This window comes from Lathamus discolor, chromosome 5, assembly GCF_037157495.1.
Source record: "Lathamus discolor isolate bLatDis1 chromosome 5, bLatDis1.hap1, whole genome shotgun sequence".
Classification (NCBI taxonomy): domain Eukaryota; kingdom Metazoa; phylum Chordata; class Aves; order Psittaciformes; family Psittacidae; genus Lathamus; species Lathamus discolor.
Window position 1 is genome coordinate 28,990,182 of NC_088888.1, and position 23,039 is coordinate 29,013,220.

The following is a 23,039-nucleotide window of genomic DNA, read 5'->3' on the forward strand; positions in this document are numbered from 1 at the left end:
TGCTATTTGCAGTTACAATGTGTTAATACCAGATTGTGTAGAAGGAAATAAAAGGACAACATATATTTTGTCATTAAAATAAAAAGGTCAAAATGTCACTGGAATATGTATTTGTGATATTCAGGCCCCGTCAAAAGGTTTTGTATGAATTTGCATTGTCACAAGCTGAATGTAGAAATAAAAACATCTCACTGACTAATTAATGCAAATGACAGTGGCTGTTTTACAGTATTTGTTGATCTTTTGAGAGACTCTGTAGGTTAGAATATTTTGCTGTGTTTTACAGAGGGGTGAGCAGTGAATGGGTTGCTGCTCAAAAGTGCTGAATAGAACTAACCCAGCTGATGAGGGGCTTGTATGGTTGCTGTGCACCTTTGTACAGCACTTTAAGTACCTCAGCTGTTAAATTTTAGATTATTTCAAAGTTAAGATAATGGTATTTACCCAAGACTTAAATGTGGTACAAACAAAGGAAAGAGGCTGAGATTCTTTCCAGTGGCTAAACTGAGTCAGCGTTTACAATGTTATGTTGGGAAGTCTGAACTCCTGATTACTGACTGATGGATATTCAGGGTGTTCACTTCAGTATGCATGCCATAAAACGTAAGAGGAGGAAAAAAAAAAAGGCAGATTAAAATTTAAAAATACAGTGTTAACACCAAGAGCAGCAGCTGGATTTCCTTATGCATGACAGGGGCAAGAATGGCTTCACCTAAGAAGGTCAGCATTGTCTGAGTTGTGTGCGCCTTATAGTACTTATCTCTTATACTGCTTGCCACAGAACAGGGTGCAGAGCTTCTCCAGCTGCCATTTAGGAAATATTGCTTAAACAGACTGTCAGGAAACAGGCACTCGATATGGGCAAACTATTGTATTTGGAAGACTTTTACTAACAGCATTTGCAAATTATGAATTTTGAAAACATTAGCTCAGAAGTAAAAATGTGTAAACAAATAGGATGTTAAGAAAACAAAATCAGTTGGAATTCTTAAAAAATATTTCTTTCCTGATGGCGTCCTTGTCCTTTCATGTCTAGAGATTAAGCATGAGCTTTTGAAATACGTAGGCAAGGCAATTGTGTGGGGTTTTCGATAAGCGTATCTTATAGATCTTCAATTACAGTATGGTAGTGAATAGAGAAAACTAAATTATGTAGTGCCTCTTGGTTAATAGTATATATGGCACTCTAGATAATAAACAGCCATGCCAGATAAATTCCTTATTCTAAATTCAACAGAATTGGATCACACTGTTTCTTTTTTTCACTAGGAGTTTTGTAGTATGTACCTCATCTTCATTCCAATTCACCTAAGATCCTCAGGATCCTCATGTTTTCATACTTTACCGTTCAGTGTTGCATCTAGGTGTCTACAATGTGATAATGTGAACTACAGATCTGCTCTTTACAAGGGCAAGGTTTTAATGTTTAGGTACTGAGTGTGATGTGACACCTAGATGGTAGGAAAAGGGCAGAGGAAGTGTGGCTGTGTTGCATGGACAAGACACTGGGAGGCACTAACGGGGAGAATACCGTTCTCATTAACTCCAAACCTGAGAACCAGGACAGATTTCAAGAAGTTCTAGTGTGAGTGTGAACATTTTGAATAATGAATGGCGGTGTGTTAAATTGTTAATACTTAATTTTCAATCTCTTACATGAAGTAGTTCCTACTACTGCTCATGTGGACTTAGTTTTCTCTTGGCTTACACTCTGAAACGATTTTGTCATGCAGTAAAGATGTCTCCTCATTACTTTATTTTGACAGCTTTTTTAATTTTCTTTTCTTCCCTTTGACAGACACCTGTAACTTATTTTCCTTCTCTCTTTCTTTACCTTGTAATTTAGGTTTGGGCTTTGTGAGGTTCTCACAGTGTGTTTGTGTTTCCTTAGGGCTTTTCCTTAGAGGTCATTTTGTGGTCTTCCCCTCTACCCTGGTGGTTTAGAAAGTGGCACAAACGCCATTGGAACGTTTTCAAAATCCATCTTACACACATGCATGTTCCCAGCTTAGATGAACTATATCGAGTCTATATTTGGAGACAGAGAGTGTCTCAAGAATAAACCTAACTTGGCCCCAGTGCTGTAAATATTAAACAAATTGGCTGTTCTATGTATTAGTATCACTAAGAAGGATTTGGCTAATTAGTTAAGAAACATTTTGGTGTATTTATTTGGATGACTGTATCATAAGATATTTAATCCACTGAACATGCCTGTGAGATCTCAGTTTTATAAATCTTGAAATCAAAATACTTAAGCTGTTGTTGTCCTGTGAAGGATTATGTATTTTCTGACTGCAATCAGTGGAGTTTAACAAGGTGTACTGAAACAATAAGGCAAACTCTTCTTGGGTTGGCCAAGGGATATCTTTTGGAGGGAAATATGCAGGGTCAGTGTTTAACCAAAAGCCACTATGGAGAAAAAGTGCTGTTCTGCTTTCAGTAGAGGGGAGAATGGCTTTAACCTCTTACTTGGACTTGGATTCCCGGACTTAATTCACCCATTGAAACTGGGTGTCCAAATACTGGATGGCTCCCCTAAAGAACAGCAGCTCATGCTATTGGAATCCTCTTACGTCAGCCACCTCAGCCTGAAGCTCTTAAAGATGGCAGGCACTGACTAGCTCCTGGCTTTACTACTATTCTCATCCTGCCCCTTATTTGTACATTTAGGTAATGTCCTTTTGATGAAGCCCTTAGAATCAGACACACTGCTGTCCCCACTTCCAAGTAGAAACCTTTAAGTCTGTGGTTCTCTGATTTTGCTCTTGCTTGCTTTCTCAAAGTGCATGCAGTAGTTACAGCATAAAGATCTGTAACTTAAAATCCATATACTAGGTACAGCTTATGGGAGCTGAAGTTACAATTAGCTATGCTTTCTCTCTTTGATGAGTTTGTACAGAAAGCTGCTTCTTTTGTTAAGATCAATCAAAAAATAAGAATTTTGATGTTCCTCCCTATGCAGAGCCCGTGGATCATGAAGGGCCTTTGTTTTGGCGTGCTCATTGGAGGTGAAAGGTGCTGTTTGAATTTTCTGTGGAGTGTAAAGACTGGTCAGGTCAGCTGGTTTCTCCTGCCTCAGCACCCTTGGGCACTTGTCTCCCATAAGAATCTGCCATAAGAATCTGCTGACCGTCTCCCAATCTTCCTTGCACAGCTGCAAAACGCACTGGAATGTTTAAGTGCTGACAGGCAGAAATGCTGTAAAAATGTAAATTTTCTTCTGCTGTAGGGCAAGATGCCAAGAAATGCTTTTTAAAATTTTTCACTGCTGAATAAGGGTTTTGGGGAATTGGTACAGGTGGAATGCAGAACTTTGACCAATGGGAGAGAAGCTTATGCTGTTAAGATGGCTCGTATTTTGGCTCTTTAGCCACTTCAGGACTTTGGCACAGAGTGTTTGCTTTCTTTGCTACTGGGATTTTAACAGAAAATAATGGGCTAAGAAGTTGTGTTCTGCTCTGTTGGTGCACAAAGCAAGGACTGCTTAGTTGCCTCCAAAATGGCATTGTCTGCAGTAAATACTGCATTAAAAGCTCTGTAGAAAAGGCCAGGGTAGAACAGTCAGCTTTCATTCAGCAGATATTTTAACTTCTTGCGCACATTGATACTCTGAAGGGCTGTGACCAAGTGAAATGAAGACTTGTGCCTTTGACTCTGTCAGTGGAATACTGAGGAATTGTTTTGCTTTTTCTTTAAAAGCAAGATTTAAAGATAATAATGTTGTTTTCTGTTGCAAGAGAAATAGATGGTGAGTGCTTTGCCCAGATTTTACAACTAGCTGTGACCAAGAAAATGTAAACATTAGTTTTGTTTCATCTCTTAGCTGAAGTAATACAGTGGCTGCATAACAGCTGACATTCAAGGCTGTTTCAGTGTTATTTTCATACCTTAACCAGGGGCTTAAAGAAAAAACCCAAGGGGTTGATTGTATTTCTACTTTTTTGTACTGTAATAATATACTTATATCAACAATGCAATCATTTTATTCTCTGTTAGTCCTCCTTTGTCCCGTATAGCTGTTCAGGCATAATGTGCAAGATACATGCTCTGAAGTGCAGTTACTTATAGTGAACTACTGTATTTGTGTTGCTGTACTTCATTTTAGCTTTCAGTTTTACATCAGATCACAATGAGGACAGGTAGGATTAGCACTTTGCAGTTCAGCAAGTTACTTTCTCTGAGGATTGCCTCTACCCTCTTCAGAACATTTTACACAACTATAAATAAAAAGTAAAAAAAAAAAGTATGTCTTTTCCAGGTACTTTCTCATAACACTACTGAAGTGCATTTCATGAGCATTGCTTGAGTCAGCAGTATCAAGAAATAGTAGCTCTTTGTAGCAGATTAGTGATTTCAACAGTACACAAATATGGAATTAATTTATATACTTCAATATTGTCTAATTTTAGTCTGAGCAGTCAGGAAAGGGGCATACAAATGTATGTAAAGATTCTCACAACTTTTTCTGAGAAAAATCTGGGTCATACAGAGCTGTCTACAGTGTTCAGTGCAATGTGTGAAACCCCCATTAATAGGAGCAACATGCAAAGAAGGCAGCAGAAATCATACCCTCCCACAGGGGAATAGAACCTAAAATTTTATTGGGGCATTTAACACCATTTGAGAGGCTCGGTGACATTGGCACAAATGTACCCTGATGGTGTGCACAAATTCGCTTTTTGAGATCTCAGCCCAACCACGGCCTTGCTTTTATGTAATCCTGTGATAATTTGTCAAAGGCCTATCAGCTGGATAATCTGTTGTTGTAACAAACTTGTTCATTCTCAAGCTGTGTCTGAGAAGCTATACTGCAAGATAAAGGGGTTATCAGTGAAGTCAAGATTAGTTTGCTGTATTAGGATATTAACCTTGTATATATATTCTTAATTATTGTCCTGATGTGTTTGTGGAATATATGTGTGTTATAATAAAAAATACACTTCTGTAAGTTTTCCACTAGCCCTAACTATATTAACCTAGTATGCTATTAGGTAACTAACCCATGTGCAGCAATTCTAAGAATTAGTTGTAGATTTGTTACTGAAAACTTAGATTTTAGTTGTTTCTGTTATATCTTTCATCTGGAAATAAAATGGAACTGTCATGTCTAAAGTTTTAACTCACAGATTCCAGCTTTGATGTCTCTAGTCATAAGCAAGATGAGTTTATTTGAAAAATCCACTAAAGATAATAAGAGCTTTGAACCAAGTTCATAAATTTATTCACAGACAACAAAAGTTTGCTTTTAATTTCTTTGGGAAGTACATAGATGTGGTGTTTAATCAGTAGTAAAAATCAAAGAATGAATACCCATTTTCTAAATGGTACCTTTTATTTAAAGCTAGCTTATGTCATACTGGAAGTAGGTGGTCTTCATAACAGTCAGTTCTTTGTTGCATCTTCTCTCTCTCTCCTTTGCTGTCCAGTGATCCATCATATTGATGGTACGTAACTTTTTTCCCTCTTCCGGGTTTCAGATGATAGAAGTTCATTGGACTCATACTGTTAGTAATAATGTGGCAATGAAAAGGGACATTTGTTCAACATATTATTTCAAGCTTAATGGACCATCTAGCAAGGCAAGAATGATGATTGGTCTTTTACTAATAATGGCTGGAATGTGGGACATTCTTCCTAGACATTTAGTGACGGGTTAGGAGTAAAAGATAGCTGGAGGTATAGTGGAAAACAACTAACTTTTGATTAATGTTCCTCAGTCCCCAGGAAATGTCCTGTGTTTGTCTGTGTTCAAGGTCAAAAGTAGCAGCAAAACTTTGAACTCCCCGATCCATGACTTTCTTTTGTTTAATGAGTGCATGTTGTAAATACTTTCCTATTGTTCAGTGCCAATGTTTTAAGAAGCTAGTGCATGCTAGAAGGTCATCACGTTGCATACACATTAACCGGCCTTGAAATTGTTTGTGCAGGATACTGGCTTGCATGAGATGCAGCATAAATGAAAATTTTCCATCTCTACATCAGGAAAGGAAAAGATAAAGAAAGGATCTTTGTTTATTGTCTGAGGACTGTATTTCCAGCAGGGTTCTTCTAAAAATTATTATTTTTTAAAATCCATAAAGGCACTTTTCTGTTGTTTAAGGAGTTGCAAGTTAACAGTTTTAAAGGGAAGGCACTGCTCACCCCTCTCTGGTTTGGTGTGATGCTGTCCCCATATTGGTATTGGATGTAAGTGGAAAAGCGTAGTAATCAGCTAACAAGAGCAGAGCATGGAGATGGAGTAACTGAATTTATCATTGCTAAGTGAAACAATCATCACTGTTTATGTCCTTCTTGGGTCTTTTAATTTTACTGTTAGGGATTTTGTTTGTTATAATGCTGTCATCTTTCTTAAAATGTATCTCAAAGCTCTCCTCTGTATGTGGAGAGCCATGTGTAGGAGGGGAGTGTGGCTGCAGCCGTGATTGCTGTACAGAACAGCAGTCGGGCCACCACATCTCCATCTGCACCCTGTGGGTGCTTAATTCTTGTCTCTGAATCTCTGTTGGAGTATTGCTACCTCTCTGAAACAGCAATTACCATATTTGAATGAGATTTAGTGAAGTAACTGCTGAGTTGAAAGTTGAAAATAGTGCTGCAAGGCTGTAGAGTTTCCACTTGTTCTCACAGTCTTTCTCTCTGTCATTTCGCGAATGACACGAAATTACTTCCAAATTACTCTAACACCCCTATGTAACCAAGTGTTTTGATTCTTTGAAGAGTTAACATATTAAATTTACTACTTTCTTTCTTCCAAGTTTATCTCATTTTAAATACTTTGCTGCTTTTTATTTTTATACAATATGACAGTAAAAAGAAGATTTTCAGTAACAACATTTATCTCATTAAGTTCAGTTTAATCTAAAATGTATTTCATATACAAAGCATTTGTAATAAAGATTACTTGGAAGTCTGCATTTTGGCATGGTGCTAAAGGACTGCAACAGTAACACAAATGATCCCATTTGAAAAAAAACATGTCCAATTTCCAGTGCAAAACAACCACTTTGGGGCAATAGAAAGCATTTTTCAAGCTGCTGGAATCTTACTCTGCATTTGAAAACAACATCTGAGAAAGTGATTTTCATTACAAATGACAGTATTTTGTGTATGGCTACTAAGTAGAAGCAAAACATTTCTGCCGATGCTTAGCAATATTTTGCTGAAACTTAGTAATCTTCTTTAGGAAGTTGGTTTATTCATGTTCTTGTTGCTCTTTGTAGCACAATAGAAAGCACAAATTTCAAGGAGTCAATAATTCAACTAGGCAGTTGGGGTTTGTACAAGAAGGTGCTTTGTGTATAGGGTTCTGGACTGGGGCCTTGATGTTTTTTGACAGAACAGTCAATGTATTCTACCTACAACAATTTGTTTATTTAAAAAAATAATAAAATTATTTCCTTCTGGAATGCTTGGAAGGGAAGGAACTTGAAAAAAACAGGTGAGGGATGCGTAGGGTTCCATGGAAGCGTATGCTTGGCTTGCACCTGGGAGTATCAGAGGATTTTGTGAGAAACCTTTGCTTGCCAGTGGATAAATAGGCAAGACAAAGAACTGATGTCTTGTTACTGCCTTTCCTTCTCGCATCCTCACTACTGTTCTCTGTAGCTTTATCCCCATTTCTGTCTTTGGAGCATCAGATATAGGAGCTTTGTTTTAAACATGCTGTGCAGCTCATCAGTTAGTTATGTTAGTTATTGACTCATCAGTTAGTTATGTTAGTTATTGACAATCACTAAAACCAAGAGAAAGAGACATACTTGGGGACTTTTTCCTGCCATAGCATCTCCATTGATATGCATAGTCTGATTAAAGAGAAATAGGTCATGGGAATTCTTCTTGCAGGAGAGATCTTTTAAAGCATTTACAATCAGTTATAACTAAATTATCAGTTCACAGAAACAAACTCCTCTGCTCTTTCATACCCCTGAGATTTTACTGGTGTTGGGAATAGAGGAGATGTGAAATGTTCAGATCAGTATCGTCTTTTCAAAACATCTTCCTCCTCCTGTAATAGTGGACTAGAGGAGGGGTTTTGAAATGTGTGGTAAAGTGAGAGGAATCTACTCTGAACCATAGGTTATTTGTTGAGGTGCCAGGAGTTTCTACTAGTGAGGGTTAGAACCAAAAAATTAATCCAGTTGTAGCTTGTTGTTTTTATCTGTTCATCTATCTATCTTTACATAGTCCTGATTATAGTCTATAATATATTATTGTGCAGGATATGTTAGATGTTGCAGAAAACCATGAAATGATGCAATCTGTACCCTAAAGAACTTAGTCTTGTAAGAAACGTGTAAGAAAAGGACTTGTAAGGAAGCTAGGTGTAATAACCTTTCATTTTATCTCAAAAATGGCCACCAGAGGAATTATGCTAGAGTGGGTGGAATTCCTGAGAATGCCGTTATGGAGCAAAGCAATTCTGATGAAAATTCAGTTATATTTTGAGATAAGATGTTTCTATCCTGCAGTGGGAAAATAAAACTTCAGCAATATAGACCTGTGAATACTTACTGTTTTAGTAAGTCTGGGTAAATTATTTCCTTTAAGTTATTATAGGACATAGCTTATGATAAGTATTACAAACAGAATAAGAAGAAAATGAATGGTAGTTTAGCCTGTATGGGTACTGCAGGCAGCCCCAATAAACTTATCCGTACTTACGTTAACTGAAAAAGTCTGGAAAATACTGGAGATGGGAAAATTAAATAACTTTGATTTTTTTAATATTTTTTTTTTTTTATCCTTTTTTTTTTAGGGGGAAGGAATAGCCTGGATAAGGAGTAACCAATAAACTTTTTTTCCCCCCCCTTTTCTTGGCTCGAGATAAGATGGCTTCCTATCCAATCACTTTGTATAAGTTCTAAGTTTGAATAATAGAATATTTTGTTTCTTTGTCCTTGAACCTATTTTCGTGTAGATATTTCTGGCTGCAAATGTCCATACCCCTTTATAAGCACACTTGTTCAACTGGAGTACATTAGGGAATACTTTTGCTTTACTAGTTAGCATTCCTATTGAAGTATCTTCCAAATAAACGTTACTTTTGGTTTTATGTATCTACCTTCTGTCTTACAGTTGGTTTTGTTCTATAATAATTTAATCATTTCCAGATCTCTCTTTCACTGTAGTGAGTTTACCACATCCCATCTATATTGTTTTTTTGTTATTGTTGGTTTTTTATGGGTTGTTTTTTTTTTTTGTGGGGAAGGGTTGTTTTTTCTTTCTCCTTAATTTACTCATTAGAACAGGTAGGGGTCTTCCAACCTGAATTATTTGATGATAGTGTATGCTGTTTTGTTTGCTGGAATGCCACCTGGAGTTCCTTATTCCCTTCTGCAGTGGTGTTCTTCCTTATAGTCATGTGAGCTTTTTATGTCCACTTCTTGCAGGGATGTCTGACATCTCTAGGATTCAGTATGACGCAGGTTATGTTGGTGATTGAAAGTATCTTTGCTAAGGGTTAATTCTGGGTCTTTCAGCAGAATTTCTTTAAGCTTTTTTTCTGCAGATCCCAATCATTATACAATTTCTTATCAGGGACTGTGTTAATGCTTCAAAATTGCTCTTTTTCAGCCTTCCTGTATTTTCACCTTTTTGTCCTCTCAGCTTCACAACAATTATCATGTTTCATACTTATGGAATTCATCATTCCTCAGGGTCTGTGGTTAGTCTGTTCTTGAATTAGTTGAAAGTAATAATGAAACATCCTCAAAAGCAGCATTGAGAGAAATAAGGCTACTTTGACTGCTGCTTTGCTGGAATGTGTTGCTTACCATTTCAGTAAAGGGCTGTAAAAAAGATTTTTCTGCTAAATCTGCTGCACATTTCAGCAGTCATCTGGCTTTTAATTGTTCTGTTTCTTTAATCTTGTTATCTCTTTACTTTGCTTTACTCCCTGAACTTCAGAAATTACAGCAGTCATGCAGAAGCAGGGAATCATAGAATCATAGAATAGTTAGGGTTGGAAAGGACCTCAAGATCATCTCATTGAAACCCCCCTGCTATGGACAGGAACACCTCACACTAAACCATCCCACCCAAGGCTTTGTCCAACCTGGCCTTGAACACTGCCAGGGATGGAGCACTCACAACCTCCCTGGGCAACCCATTCCAGTGTCTCACCACCCTAACAGGAAAGAATTTCCTCCTTACATCCAATCTAAGCTTCCCATTTAAGTTTTAACCCGTTACCCCTTGTCCTGTCACTACAGTCCCTGACGAAGAGTCCCTCCCCAGCATCCCTATAGGCCCCCTTCAGGTACTGGAAGGCTGTTATGAGGTCCCCACACAGCCTTCTCCAGGCTGAACAGCCCCAACTTTCTCAGCCTGTCTTCATACGGGAGGTGCTCCAGTCCCCTGATCATCCTCGTGGCCCTCCTCTGGACTTGTTCCAACAGTTCCATGTCCTTTTTATGTTGGGGACACCAGAACTGCACACAATACTCCAGGTGAGGTCTCACAAGAGCATGACAGAGGTCTGGTTTTGTGAGTTTTCTGACTTAAATATATGAATAAAGAAATAGCTGACTGTGGAGCCTCCTAAAGATACGTGTACCCACAGTCATCATTAGAATTAAATTTGAACAAGAAAATACATGATCTGAAGGCAGGAAATAAATAGAAGCGATCCCAAACTGCCCTTTTGTCAGACTGAGAATGGGAAAACCCTTTTTCAAATTTGTGATGTTATAATGGATCTTAAATGTGTATTTTGGTTTCTCATGAGGATATATGAACCATTTTGGTTAACAGTTTAATTTTATTCACTTGTAGGCAGTAGTCCAACTCTAATTTAACTATATTTTCTATCTTTATACTGTACAAGGGAAGCAGTTCCTTAGGGAAACTGTCATAAAAGAAGACAGAATTGCTTAGAGATAGATGCAATGCTATTTACACCAGGCAAGATGTGACCAGAAGTAAAAAGGAAGTATTAATGTCATTTTCAATGGCACTGACAAGCTTTAATTTGGAATACTATGTGTAACTGACCACCAATAACCAAGAAGGCTGAACTCATAGTGAGTAGGAGGAGGTTCTAGGAAGGAAGAGTCTATTTAATAAAGAAGACACTAAAGGTACTTGACTGTGAGGGTGAAAGCTAAGAAAGGAAATGATTGTTGACCATAAAAATATCACAGGAGAGAGACATGAGATCTGGGTTACTGAGGACAAAGGACAGAGCAAGTAAAAGGATATCTAGTGAAGCAGATTTCTGCCTATGACAGCAGCAAGATGAAAAATATTGCAGTATGACAGGTCGTGATAAAAACCCCTCCTTGTTCTATTATCTTTTCCTTATCTGGAAAATTTAGGAATAAACACATGTGAAACATTGCTTGAAGTAGCAAGAACAGGTACTTAATCACCCACGAAACCTTTTCCATTTCAGTTTGGAACTTCTGTTTAAGTTCCTGCATGCTGTCCAGGGCTTACTGTGTTACCATGTGAGCTGCTTGTAAGTAGTGTAACCACATTTTTAAATCAATATATCTGATTTTGTATTTACTGCAGCTAAAGGTAAGCTGCAGCAGACTTTCAGCACATTATCATTAGGAATAATAATTAGAAGTCTTCTTTGATATTGTTGTACTTCTTGATTCTATGTTTCTTGTTATAGGGAAGGTGTTAACATAACCATAAACCCCTTAAAGCAAACACAAAAAACTCCAAACAAAACAAACCACACAAAAAACATCACCCAAAACAGTAAGAATGATTAAACTTTCTTCATGCCTCTGATGTAGAGTTTGAATGATGAGAATTCAGGCAGCAGCACTTAAAATATTGTATATTAAAATATCAACCCCGAATATTGTATATGGTCAGTGGACATTTTCATAGGCCCATGCTGCTACCTCCTAATGCAGTAATTCCAAGGAATTTGCCAAAGATGGATCCTACTATGTTTGTCACTACTGTTAGAGTAACGAGGAGTTCCAGATGAAGTGTGGCAAATTCATTTACAAAATTAAAACTAGGAGTAGCACAAGACCTCTATCATATAGATTTATATTTTATTGTGTTTTAACACTTGCCTTTATTAAATGTAGGTATGCTTATTTCTGGTTCTATGGCTTGGCTGCTCAGTTTGATACTGGACTTAACAATCAGTTATATTTTTCAGCAGGTGTGCTGTTATGGTTCAGGCTTAATTTAGCAGAGCTAGAAACTTAAAGGAAAGCACCTGCAGCAAACCCACACATTATTTTTATTCCAGAAAGGTCCTTACACATATTTTGCCTGGTCCCTTCAGTTGCATTCTAAGGGTTTTTTTCTTCGTTTATGAGGCATTTGTTACCGAATCTTAATGATGTTAAATAATTTTATACAACGAAATCAACAACCTTCATTTCAGCATTCTGTTTGTGGAGCAAGGGGCAGTTGATAAAGATTATTTTGGTATGAGCCTGGATATGTAATAGTGGAGGGAAAAGGTCAATATTGAGCTGGACTGACCTGCATAATTCAAGTAAAAGCTGAAGTCTGCATCAAGTATATGAGAAGCCATAAGAAAATCAATAAGGCTGCTTAAAGGCTCAGTGCTCAGCTGCACTTTATATGTTTTTGTGAACTGAGGCAAAAATCAGTCATACCATTACAAACAAATGAAGATCTTTAATGTTTGCTATTTATTCTTTCTTTCCCATGTCTGTGCTCGTTTTTCATTTGATACATTACATGACTGGTCTCTTAGTTCCAGTATAAAAAATGGTTATGGCAGGCTAGATTTAATTTCTGACGAAGGTTCAGACTTGCTTTGGCACAGGGGAAATATTGTCCCCAGTAGGTTGAAGTGACATTGTAAAACATCTGGTTAGTTCTTTCCCTCTTTTGGATGCAGTTTTGCCTTTGAGAATTGAAACTTACATCTGAGATACAATTATGTAAATATAATTTCATCACCTAAAATACATTTAATTAGAAATCATTCACAGGTTCAAACCTTAGATGACTTGTCGTTTTGTATAGTGGGTCCTTCTTGTGAAACTTTTGTGCCTGTGGTTTGTTACAATATTGTGTGCTCCTCACTTGAGGAAAGTTGAAACAGTAAGGTTTTATTGTTGGCAGGTTCTGAAGATGATGGTGTAAGAGGGAGGGAATCATCTTTGTCCACAGGGCAGTCCAAAGAGAAAAGGTATTCCTGGAGTGCTTCAAGTTGCTTATCCTGTAGGCCCACAGAACTGAGTCTGATCTTCCACTGCTAAAAACCAATAAAGTTCCTCTGACATAACTGCTGACTGAAATTCTTAGTTTTTATGTTGTACCAACCAAGAATCTGGCACGTAAAATCTGCCAGGCTTGATGGATGCATTGTGCATGTCTGCATGCTATATTTGGCTTGTAGACATTGTGATGACTGGGCACAAAAACAATTATGTGGGAATAGCAATAACAAAGCGATCTCCAAGTTGACTATGGAAAATATAAAAAGGGCTAAGTGCTGAGGAGTTAAAATATGTGTTGCTATATAGTTAGCATACTTCAGTCACTTCTGTGGGCTGATAAGAAAAATTGAAAGGAGACTAAGTACAAAGAAGCAGCCATAGAAGGGGAAAGCTGAGAAGCAACTTCTAATTTTGGGCATTAGCTGAAGTGCTTAAAGCTGAAGTTCAGTGAGCACTTGAAGTCGGCAGGGCTGTTTATTCCTGCTTTGGTGCCACAGCCACCTCCTGCAGCTGTATGTTAAATAGGATCAGGCCACTCGCTTAGTTGAAGAGGCCTGTCTCTTCTGAGTCCGGTCACAGATGGCATTCACAGAATTTAGGCCAGTGGTTAGGAAATCAGCCAAACTGCAGTAGGTGCAAAATGGCTTAACCATCTCCAGCTACACTTAGCAAATTATCTGCGTGTCTTGCATTTGTAATGCAAAATGTTGTGGGTATTTCTTGTGCCAGGGTGCCACACTGACCCAGGTGAGCAGTGAAACTGAGGAGTCACTGACCCACTGCTGTGATGAGGAGCAAAAGCCTGGGATCAGTTTGCGCCTCTTCTGCTTGTGGCAGCACAGCTAAAAGTAACACTGCTGTGCTGCATGCTGTAGCTATAGCTCTATTGCTTTATATGCTTCAACACAACAGTCTAGTAGTACCATTTACATGCACACCTTTAAACCTCTTAGACCACTCCCCTTTTATTCCCCTAGGTTGCAATTCACATGTTCAGGGAAAGGCAAGTTAGGAAATCTGCTTTAAACTATCTAGTTAGGCTTCATATACAACAGGTTTTTGCCTTTTTGCCCTCATATCTCATGACTGGTTACCAGATTCTGAATATAAAGACAATCAAGAGATGAATCTTCCTTCAGAACACAGACTGATGCTATGTGTCTCTCAAATTCCAGCACAGTTTGTTATCTTAAAATAATAATTGTTAATATGCTCATTGCAGTGTTTTATCATTGGGCACATAGAATCCTGTTGAAAATACCCATTTTTCAGGAGGCAATAACAGCAGCTTTTCAGTTTAAACATCACACTAATCTGCTCTATCACATAACTCAGAAATATTCAGATAAAACTCTGTACTTGGACCCTGATGCTGCATGTCTGCAGAAAAAAAATACATCTAATGCCATAAACCTGCACTTATCTGCATTCACTGCAGATCTCATTCAAAGCATACTCTTAAACCAGGCATTCAGTATCCCAAGATTTTATTTCTGGAGATCTAAGTTTTCATTACTATAATTCAAAAAGCAGACAGGTAAATGTCAGCAAAGAGCTTTTGTTGTGTGCATGCACTCGGGCACATACATGTGTCTCGCCAGTTTTAGAAGACTGTTACAGAGCTTGTGATACTTCCAGTTAGATGCTAATAACCTAGGTAGTTTTGAGTACTTAGCTTGAGTTCAGAGTCCATTACGCATATGACCTGGATTTTCTTTACTGGATGAGTCTGTATTGAGACAGACTGGAGTGATTAATGTTCTATATCTTATCATTTTAATATGTTGTGAAGTTGGAACTATGAGAACTTTTCTTTTATAGTTATGTAATAGTTACAGCTGACCTCTTCAACAGAGCTATAAATTTTTGCTAGTAACCCAAATAACCTCAAGTGTATTCAAGAGACAGAGCACTGGAACAGGTTGCCCAGGGGGGTTGTGGAGTCTCCTACACTGGAGATATTCAAGGCCCGCCTGGACAAGTTCCTGTGTGATGTACTGTAGGTTACCCTGCTCTTGCGGGGGGGTTGGACTAGATGATCTTTTGAGGTCCCTTCCAACCCTTGGGATTCTGTGATTCTGTGATTCTGTGAGACAGACAAACAGCTTCTGCCTATTTTCACTGCCCTAGACCTCTTTCTACTCTATTAACCCATATGCTAAATTAGAAGTATATCTATTCCCTTCAGAGGAAATAATTGGTATATCAGAAACAAACCTTCTCACTGCCTGACCAAAGAATTTTCAAAGATGATGAACCCTTAGCCTGGGACAGAATTTACTTGGAATTGCTAAATGCAAGTCATGTAGTTGAATTTAGAAGAGTCTTATTGAGGTCAAGGTCTGTACTTTGTTGGGCATTAAATGCCATTATACTGCTTACCACATTTCTGTTAGCTTTCAGCAGTCTGAGTCTCAGCTCTGACCCCTGTTTCTCTATAGCTTCACAGAAATCATGTAAAGTTACTTTCAGGTTTCTCAGTCTGTGTGAGGTAGGTTTGAGAATATTCAGCTATATAACCAGAGTGTAGCCTATGTTGGCATTAATACATGAAATAGAACACCAGGAAATCGGGGGAGGGAAGGATATCTCGTCCAGCAGGTGTAAGGTTATCTGCTAATGATTTTGAGTGCAGGAAGTGTCTGTTTTAATCTCCATGCTACATTTATTCTCTTTTGCTTTGTTACTATGCCATTTTTGCAGAATAAATTATGTCACCATTGCTGATCTTCCTCAAGTTCTGTGAATGACCTTCTCTCATGGAAGATTTTGTTATGCTATATTTTAAAAACCTCTTTGTGGGTTATATTGGAACGAAAATAAGAGCTAAATTTAGCTTTTATTGATTGAACTGGGGCTTGCAGAAGCAAACTTTTGCGCAGAAGGTTTAGCAAAACTTTTATTGACTAAGCACTTTGCTTTTGTGCTAAAGGAACTTTGGTATTTTGCTAAAGGAAAAGGGAAGATTATGAAGGCAAAGTCAGTTTAGAAACTTGTGGTTGACTTCTTTTTGTTAATTCTGAGTTTGATGTTGTGTTTTTGAGTAAATAGGGAAATATATGGGGGGGTGGCAGAATCATTTCATTATTAAAGGAATTCTAAACTATGAAAACATTTTAACTGGTGCCCTTGCTAAATGAAATGTCAAAGGACACAAAGTACTTACTATTTGGTTAAATAGAAGACTAGGAAATATATTAACAGATACTATCTGTTCTGAATAACAGTTTCACTAATGGGAATGCATTCGGCTTCTATTACATAGAATCATAGAATCAATTAGTTTGGAAAAGACCTTTAAGATCAAGTCTAACTATTTAACTTAGCACTGCTAAGCCCACCACTAAACCATGTCCCAAAGCACTACATCTACACGTCTTCTAAATACCTCCAGGGATGGTGACTCAACCACTTCCCTGGGCAGCCTGTTCCAATGCTTGGCAACCCTCTTGGAGAAGAAATTTTCCCTAACATCAACCATCAGGTTGCTCCTTGTGCAACCTGAGGCTATTTCCTCTTCTCCTGTCACTTGTTACTTGGGAGAAGAGACCAACACCAACCTCCCTACAACGTCCTGTCAGGTAGTTGTAGAGTACGATAATGTCTCCCCACAGCTTGCTTTACTCTGGGCTACACAACCCCAGTTCCCTTGGCAGGTCCTCATAAGACTTGTGCTCTAGACCCTTCACCAGATGTGTTGCTGTTTCCATTGCATTTCATGCAATTTTAACAGTATTCAATTAGAACAAAGATAATCAAACCCAAATTATAGAATGGCAGGAGGTGTGTAACATTCCGTATTTAGTGCTAGTACTGTAGCCTGCTGAATGCTATGCAGATTGAAAAGTTAAGAGCTGATCTCCTAGTGAAGAGCAAGTTCAGCCCAACAGTTAGGACTAGCTTTCTTACCAAGCGGCACCTTGTTCCTGACAGGGGTCCTTTTAAGAGAGAGATGAATACCCTTTTGCCCAGCAAATTTGCCTTGCTACTTTCTTTGACTAAGTAGATGGTTTTAACACACAGAAAGGAATAAGAGCCCAACTTTTTTTACATATCTTCATGGTTTCTGTTCCCAAATGTATCTATAGAGCAATGATGCAACTCTGCAGCTCTTACTGCATTACACTTTTTGGTTTAGCTTCCTGCCACTTCTGGAATCTGGGTTTATAATATATAGATAGAGCATTTTCCTCGACTTCAGACTTAAATAACTTGAAATCCTTATATCAGAAATAAGCATGTATATGTTTGGCTGGATTAGGGCCCTAGTCTCAAATATAACATGCTAATCTTCTTGGACCTGGAGGTACTGGAGATATTCAAAACCTGATGGGACAATGTCTTGAGCAACCTGCTGTCATTGACCCTGCTTTGGCAAGGAGGGTTGAGCTACATGATCTCCAGGTTGTCAGCCCTTCTGAAGACTGTGTTACCTTTTCGTCAGCTTTCAACTTGCCAAAGACAGAGCTAGGAAGAATGGAAGTTAAGCTAATGCTTTCCAGTGTGACAGGACTTCAGTGCATGGGAAACACAACTACAAGCCACTGGAAGTGACCATGACAGATTCAGTCCTATGAGTTCCTTTGTGGGTTCCTGCATATTTGTTTGCATAGGTTCAACCAGAAAACACTGTATATCAGGTGATATTCTAATGCTGACAAATTTGAACAAATCTTATGTTAAGGAAGTGATGTGCACTTTTAATTCTAGATAAATCAGAATCACTTTTGATAGATTATCTTTTGAATAATTATTTGATCTGAAGAATGCCTTTGGAGAATATTCAAAATAACTCCCTCCTGTATCTGTATGTGACTGGGTAGGGGATGGCAGAGGCCAGGCAGACATGGATTCATTTCTCTTTGCTGCTGGATTGTTGGGGGAGGGAGGGTTTATGTCCTTGTAAATATAACTTTACCTTCTCTGCTTTGATTTCTTGCTCTTTGAAGGTGGCTATCCTGCAGCGCTTCATAGAACAGCTCTAGGAACATGAACATTGCTAAGAGCTGCACTATGATTAGTGATGTTAACTATTGAGAAAAAACTAACTACGCTTTCAAGGGATCTAACAAGAGCTCTGTAACAGGATTAGGTGCAGCAGAAAGAAGTCTAAAACCTTGAGTGTCAGAGTAAAATAGATTCTTTTTAGAAGTATGGAATTGCTAATAGACTAATATAAGCTCTAAATATTTAGGGCACTAGTTATTTTGAAAAGCTCGTAAACGAGGTAGGTGGAATGCTTTAGAATGAGGTAAACTTTGAAGACATTAAGAAATCAAGTTGTGTATTTAACCTTTTACAGTCAATTTACTGTTTTTACCACTTTGTTACTGCAGTGCAGTTAAGTTTAATGTTAGTCACTAGAATACCATGTTCAAAGTATGTTATTGAGAACACCATCAGTAATTGCAGCTTAGTGATATGTATGCTGATTGGCAGATTTTAGAGAATAAGAGAACGTACTTGCATGTTTAATGAAAGGAGGAGCTGTGCATGTTCTAGTTTTGGGGGGGATTTTTTGCCAAGCCAGGAGAGTAAGAATGTGCTAATTATCACAGGTTTATTTTATCACAGTTCTTGATGGGTTTTCTTTACACTGCTACAGGGTACTAATCTTCAGTCTTTTAACGAGTTAAATTCAGAAATATGCTTGATATTGTGGAAAAGCTGTAAAAGTTTCTATGTGACCCTGTAAGATGAACTGATCTGGTTTTCTAACAGTCAAAAAGTGTAAAATTCTCATTTACACTAAAGATTGGTATTAATTATTTACTTTAAAAGTTTAAAAATTATATTCATATTGGAGTTGATAATTAATGCTATTAATAAGTACAGAAACAGACTGGAAGTACTCAATGTACTTGGATACAATGAAAATGAGTATTCTTCAAATCCCTACTAAAGCCTTCCTAAATCTGGTTAGTGTGATTTACAGTGAAAGTGGCAGATGTTAGGAGCACTTACAGAAGTGCCATCTGCATAAGCTGAAAATTTCATCTGTTTACCTACAGACAGAATTGGGAATCTTGTTTGTCTTGTGTTTATTTTTAAGATTTCTCTGTTGAGTGTAGAGAGGAGCTTTACCTGCTGCAATTTAGGGAAACCTAGAAGGGAGTCAGTGTGCTGCATGAAACACATAATTTCCCTGAAACACAGGAGCATATTTTGAACTGTCAGTTTACTACAATGTTAGTTTACCTTCTTGGATCCATGTGAATGTGTGTAATGTGATTTGCTTTTTAATAATATAGACAATAAGATTAAGGAGCCTTCAAAAAACAACAGGAAATTAAAATGGCATAATTCTCCTTTCTTAAACACTGGATCCCATCTAGAGTATTACACAGGTAAACAAAAGCACAGAAATTAGGCAGCTTAGAGCAGTTGGAAAGGTGGAATTCAGGTATAGAAACTGCAGTGTAATAAAATGTCAACTATAAAAGCAGACCTAAGAGAATGCCAGACAATATACATCTCACCACTTTGCTTAGAGAGAAGAAATTAAATGCAAAAATGAGAGTGGCAACACAAGAAGAGATTGTTTCATTCTTCCCATCCTCACCTTAAGGACTAATTCCCACTTACTGTGTTATTAGAAGTAAGTTTTTACATATTTAAGTTAGTTTCGCAGAGCTTCAGAAGCTTAATTGGCTTTGCTGCATTAGAGTAGGTCATTTCTGCATTTAATAGTTTTGGGAAGTGCAGAGCATGACATTCAGCATCTTCAGAATGAGTTGCAGGGTGGCACACTGCCTCTGGGAGCAGATGTTGAACCACAGGCCCAAAACCTGATATTCTTTACAATTTGGAACTTTTTAATGCAGAAAAGTGCTTTTGTTAAGTGGTTATTCTTTCCTTATCTATTCTCAGGGTTGCTCTTGTGGAAAATATTCCTGAAGGTATCAACTATTCAGACAGTGCACCATCCCATTTGTCTCTTTTCCAAGGCTGGATGAATTTACTTAATATGGCTGAAAAGTCTGTTGACATAGTATCTTCCCAGTGGGACCTCAATCACAGCCATCCATCAGCATGCCAGGTATGTTCTAGCCTAACGAAAGGGTGGGACTTTAACAATCTGCTCTTGTTGTTTCACTATTAATTTTTTAGAACTGCAGCCCATCCCTGTAGCAGACCTATTTGTTTGAGTAGTGTAAGAAAAACATTTTCTCATGGAGGTTTTCCTACAGTAGGTTTCTGAAAGTGGTGATATGTTTAATTTAGGTAACACATCCAACACTTTCATATTGCTTCCATCTTAGGAAATGATGTCATTGTGTAGTCTTAAGAACCCTGCAAAATTTAGCACATTTATAATTAGGGAATATCCATAAATGTATACATTTATTTTCTGTTTGGTTCAGCTGAAACAGTCAAAGCACAAGCATGTGAATTAATTCTGCAGCCAAATGGATAGAAGTACATATATAAAAAACAATGTAGTATCAGATGATTTCTCTTACCTTTCCAGAATGAATCTTGTGAGGAAGCAGTTTTCAAGACTTCTGCAATTAAGAGCAATAGAAAAAAATCATGAATCCTAGTGAATGAGGCAGACATGCATTACAGTGATGGTATGCCAACAAAGACTTGAGATCAGTACTGTTAGAAATATGGTAAGGGCAGATTTCCACTTAGTATCACTTGTGAAACTAAGTTATCAAAGAGTTGGTAGTCTGAGAGTATGTCCTCTTTTCCACTGTCTGTATTAGTTGCTGAAAGAAGCTGCTCAGCTAACGTGAAATGGGGTTGAAATGGCAGCCAGGTAACTGTAAGGAATCAACTCTGTTATACTATGGTATAAACCCTTCCCTTTCCTCTCTAGTTCTGGCAGGTCATAGACAAAGACTGGTATTCTGAGCAGCTAGATATTACTGCAAATAGTCAGTGTTTTCAAGTCATGAGCTGGATTTTACTTCTTTTGAAAGAGGCTGTAGCCTAGCTGAATGTCATACATTAACTTTTCTTCAGAATAAATCTTCTACATGTCCATTAAAAAGAGTGAAAATCTGAGGCGAGCAGCCAAATGAGAAATGCAGTGCAAACCCTTCCTTTTAGAATGCTTATAAATATTGGAATATAGTTTGCGAATAAATTTATTGAGTATCAAAATATTGAGTTTTTTCACAATGTAATTATGCAGCTAAGCTTTATTTAAATTTATTGCCTAAGAAACTTCAAACCCATGTACTGTCATTCAAGCAGATGAATTCAAAGAGATAGTGCCTTAGAGGTTTTTAGGATGTGCATGAATTGGTGTATGCATGAATCTTTTAAAAATGTTTTGTCTGAAAAAAAATTCAACGTGTCATTTGCTTCAAAACCAGCAGAGCCTAACAAAATCTCAATCAGAGGACAAAAATAGGAAACTGGAAATTGGGATTTCAATAGTTAAGCATCAAATCTATTCACACTGTTCCACATTCTCATGCAAAGTAAAAACTATAAGATACTGTGGAATGTCAGAGCAGGGAAAGGAAAAAGAGATATGCAAGAAGTGGATTTGCTCTTTCATCCTCAAATGCACAATTAAAGCCAGAAAAAATGAAACATTTTTCATAATATTCTATTCTGGTATCTATTTCTGCCTGCTAGTAGTCTTACAGAAGTGAGTAATTACTTCTGTTTAAAGGCAATTAATATTCCAGTCATTCCCTCATTTGTACAGCAGTGTGGGCTGAACAGCTGATAGATCTTTCAGTCAAGCTTGTCTATCCATGCTAAAACACTGTACTTCTATTGGCCAGTCTAATTGCTAAAGAAATTGCCAAGTCACAGCACTTCCTAGCAAATTGCTGCCCAGGAGAATGTACACAAAGCTTAGTTTGTGAAAGGGAATGAAGAAAACTTGTTACATCTGCTTCTTCACTTAGAAAATTAAAGTGAAATTTCAGAGGACCTTCAATAATTGTAATCTAGCCATTTTCTGAGTTATAAATAGACTGTTCTCAAGTCTTTACAATTTGAATTTTAGGGAAATCTGCTCCAAAATAACAGAAGCATTATGAAAGGTAAGGGGGTGAGATGCAAAACTTCCAGGTAGTATGGTGTTTAGTTAGTTATAGCCTTTCCTTGAATGATCCTTGTTTTATCAGAAACTGAGCACGTAACCATTTTCCATATGGACCTACATCCTGCTCTGTACTTCTCATTTCCATTTTATGAATATTCAAGGCATATTGCAAAGCAAGGTTGTCTACAAGAGCACTTCAACAGACGTGGATTTTTGAAGGAGAAAAGCTGAGTAGGCTAGACTGTGCTTTTCCATAATTAGTTACGAGGTTTAGCTATGTTCTCTGTATATGTTTGTGTAGTTACATACATGCGTGCATGCATATGTATATATACGTACATTATACATATGCATTCATATGGACATGCATATGTGTACGTATATGCATGTCCAATACATGTGTTGAGGAAACATAGAGCAGAAAATTCTGCAGTTGTATATACACACACACACATAGATATAGATGCCAAATATAAACATCATCCATATATGTAAAATTATAGAATAAATAGGGAAAGGACCTTAAGATCATCTAGTTCCAACCCCCCTGCCATGGGCAGGGACATATTGTCCATTTTGTCCAATATATTGGACATACATAAATGCATACATGTGCATATATGAAATTGCAGAAGTCTAAACAAGCAGTCATAGCTGACTGAGTTGTCCAGGTCACAACTGCTCTGCTTGGCCATCTGAGTTCATGAGTCTTGCTAAATTAGTCTCCAAATGGAAACACATGATGCTGCAGTGCTTGGTGTGCTTCTACAGGTTAGGTGGTCAGGTAAACGAGTATTTGGCAAACTACTGAGTAGGCTTTCTACACCTGCTTTTCTCATTCAGAAGATAAAACA

At 37.7% G+C, this 23,039-nt stretch overlaps 1 protein-coding gene across 1 annotated transcript in view; it reads left to right on the forward strand.

The window, feature by feature from the left end:
- Positions 1-23,039, forward strand: part of PLD5 (phospholipase D family member 5) — a 168,058-nt gene that overhangs the window by 75,835 nt on the left and 69,184 nt on the right. Inside the window, exon 4 of the mRNA XM_065680165.1 lies at positions 20,043-20,211. Within this exon, the coding sequence (XP_065536237.1) occupies positions 20,043-20,211 (169 nt within the window). The remainder of the gene's footprint in view (positions 1-20,042; positions 20,212-23,039) is intronic.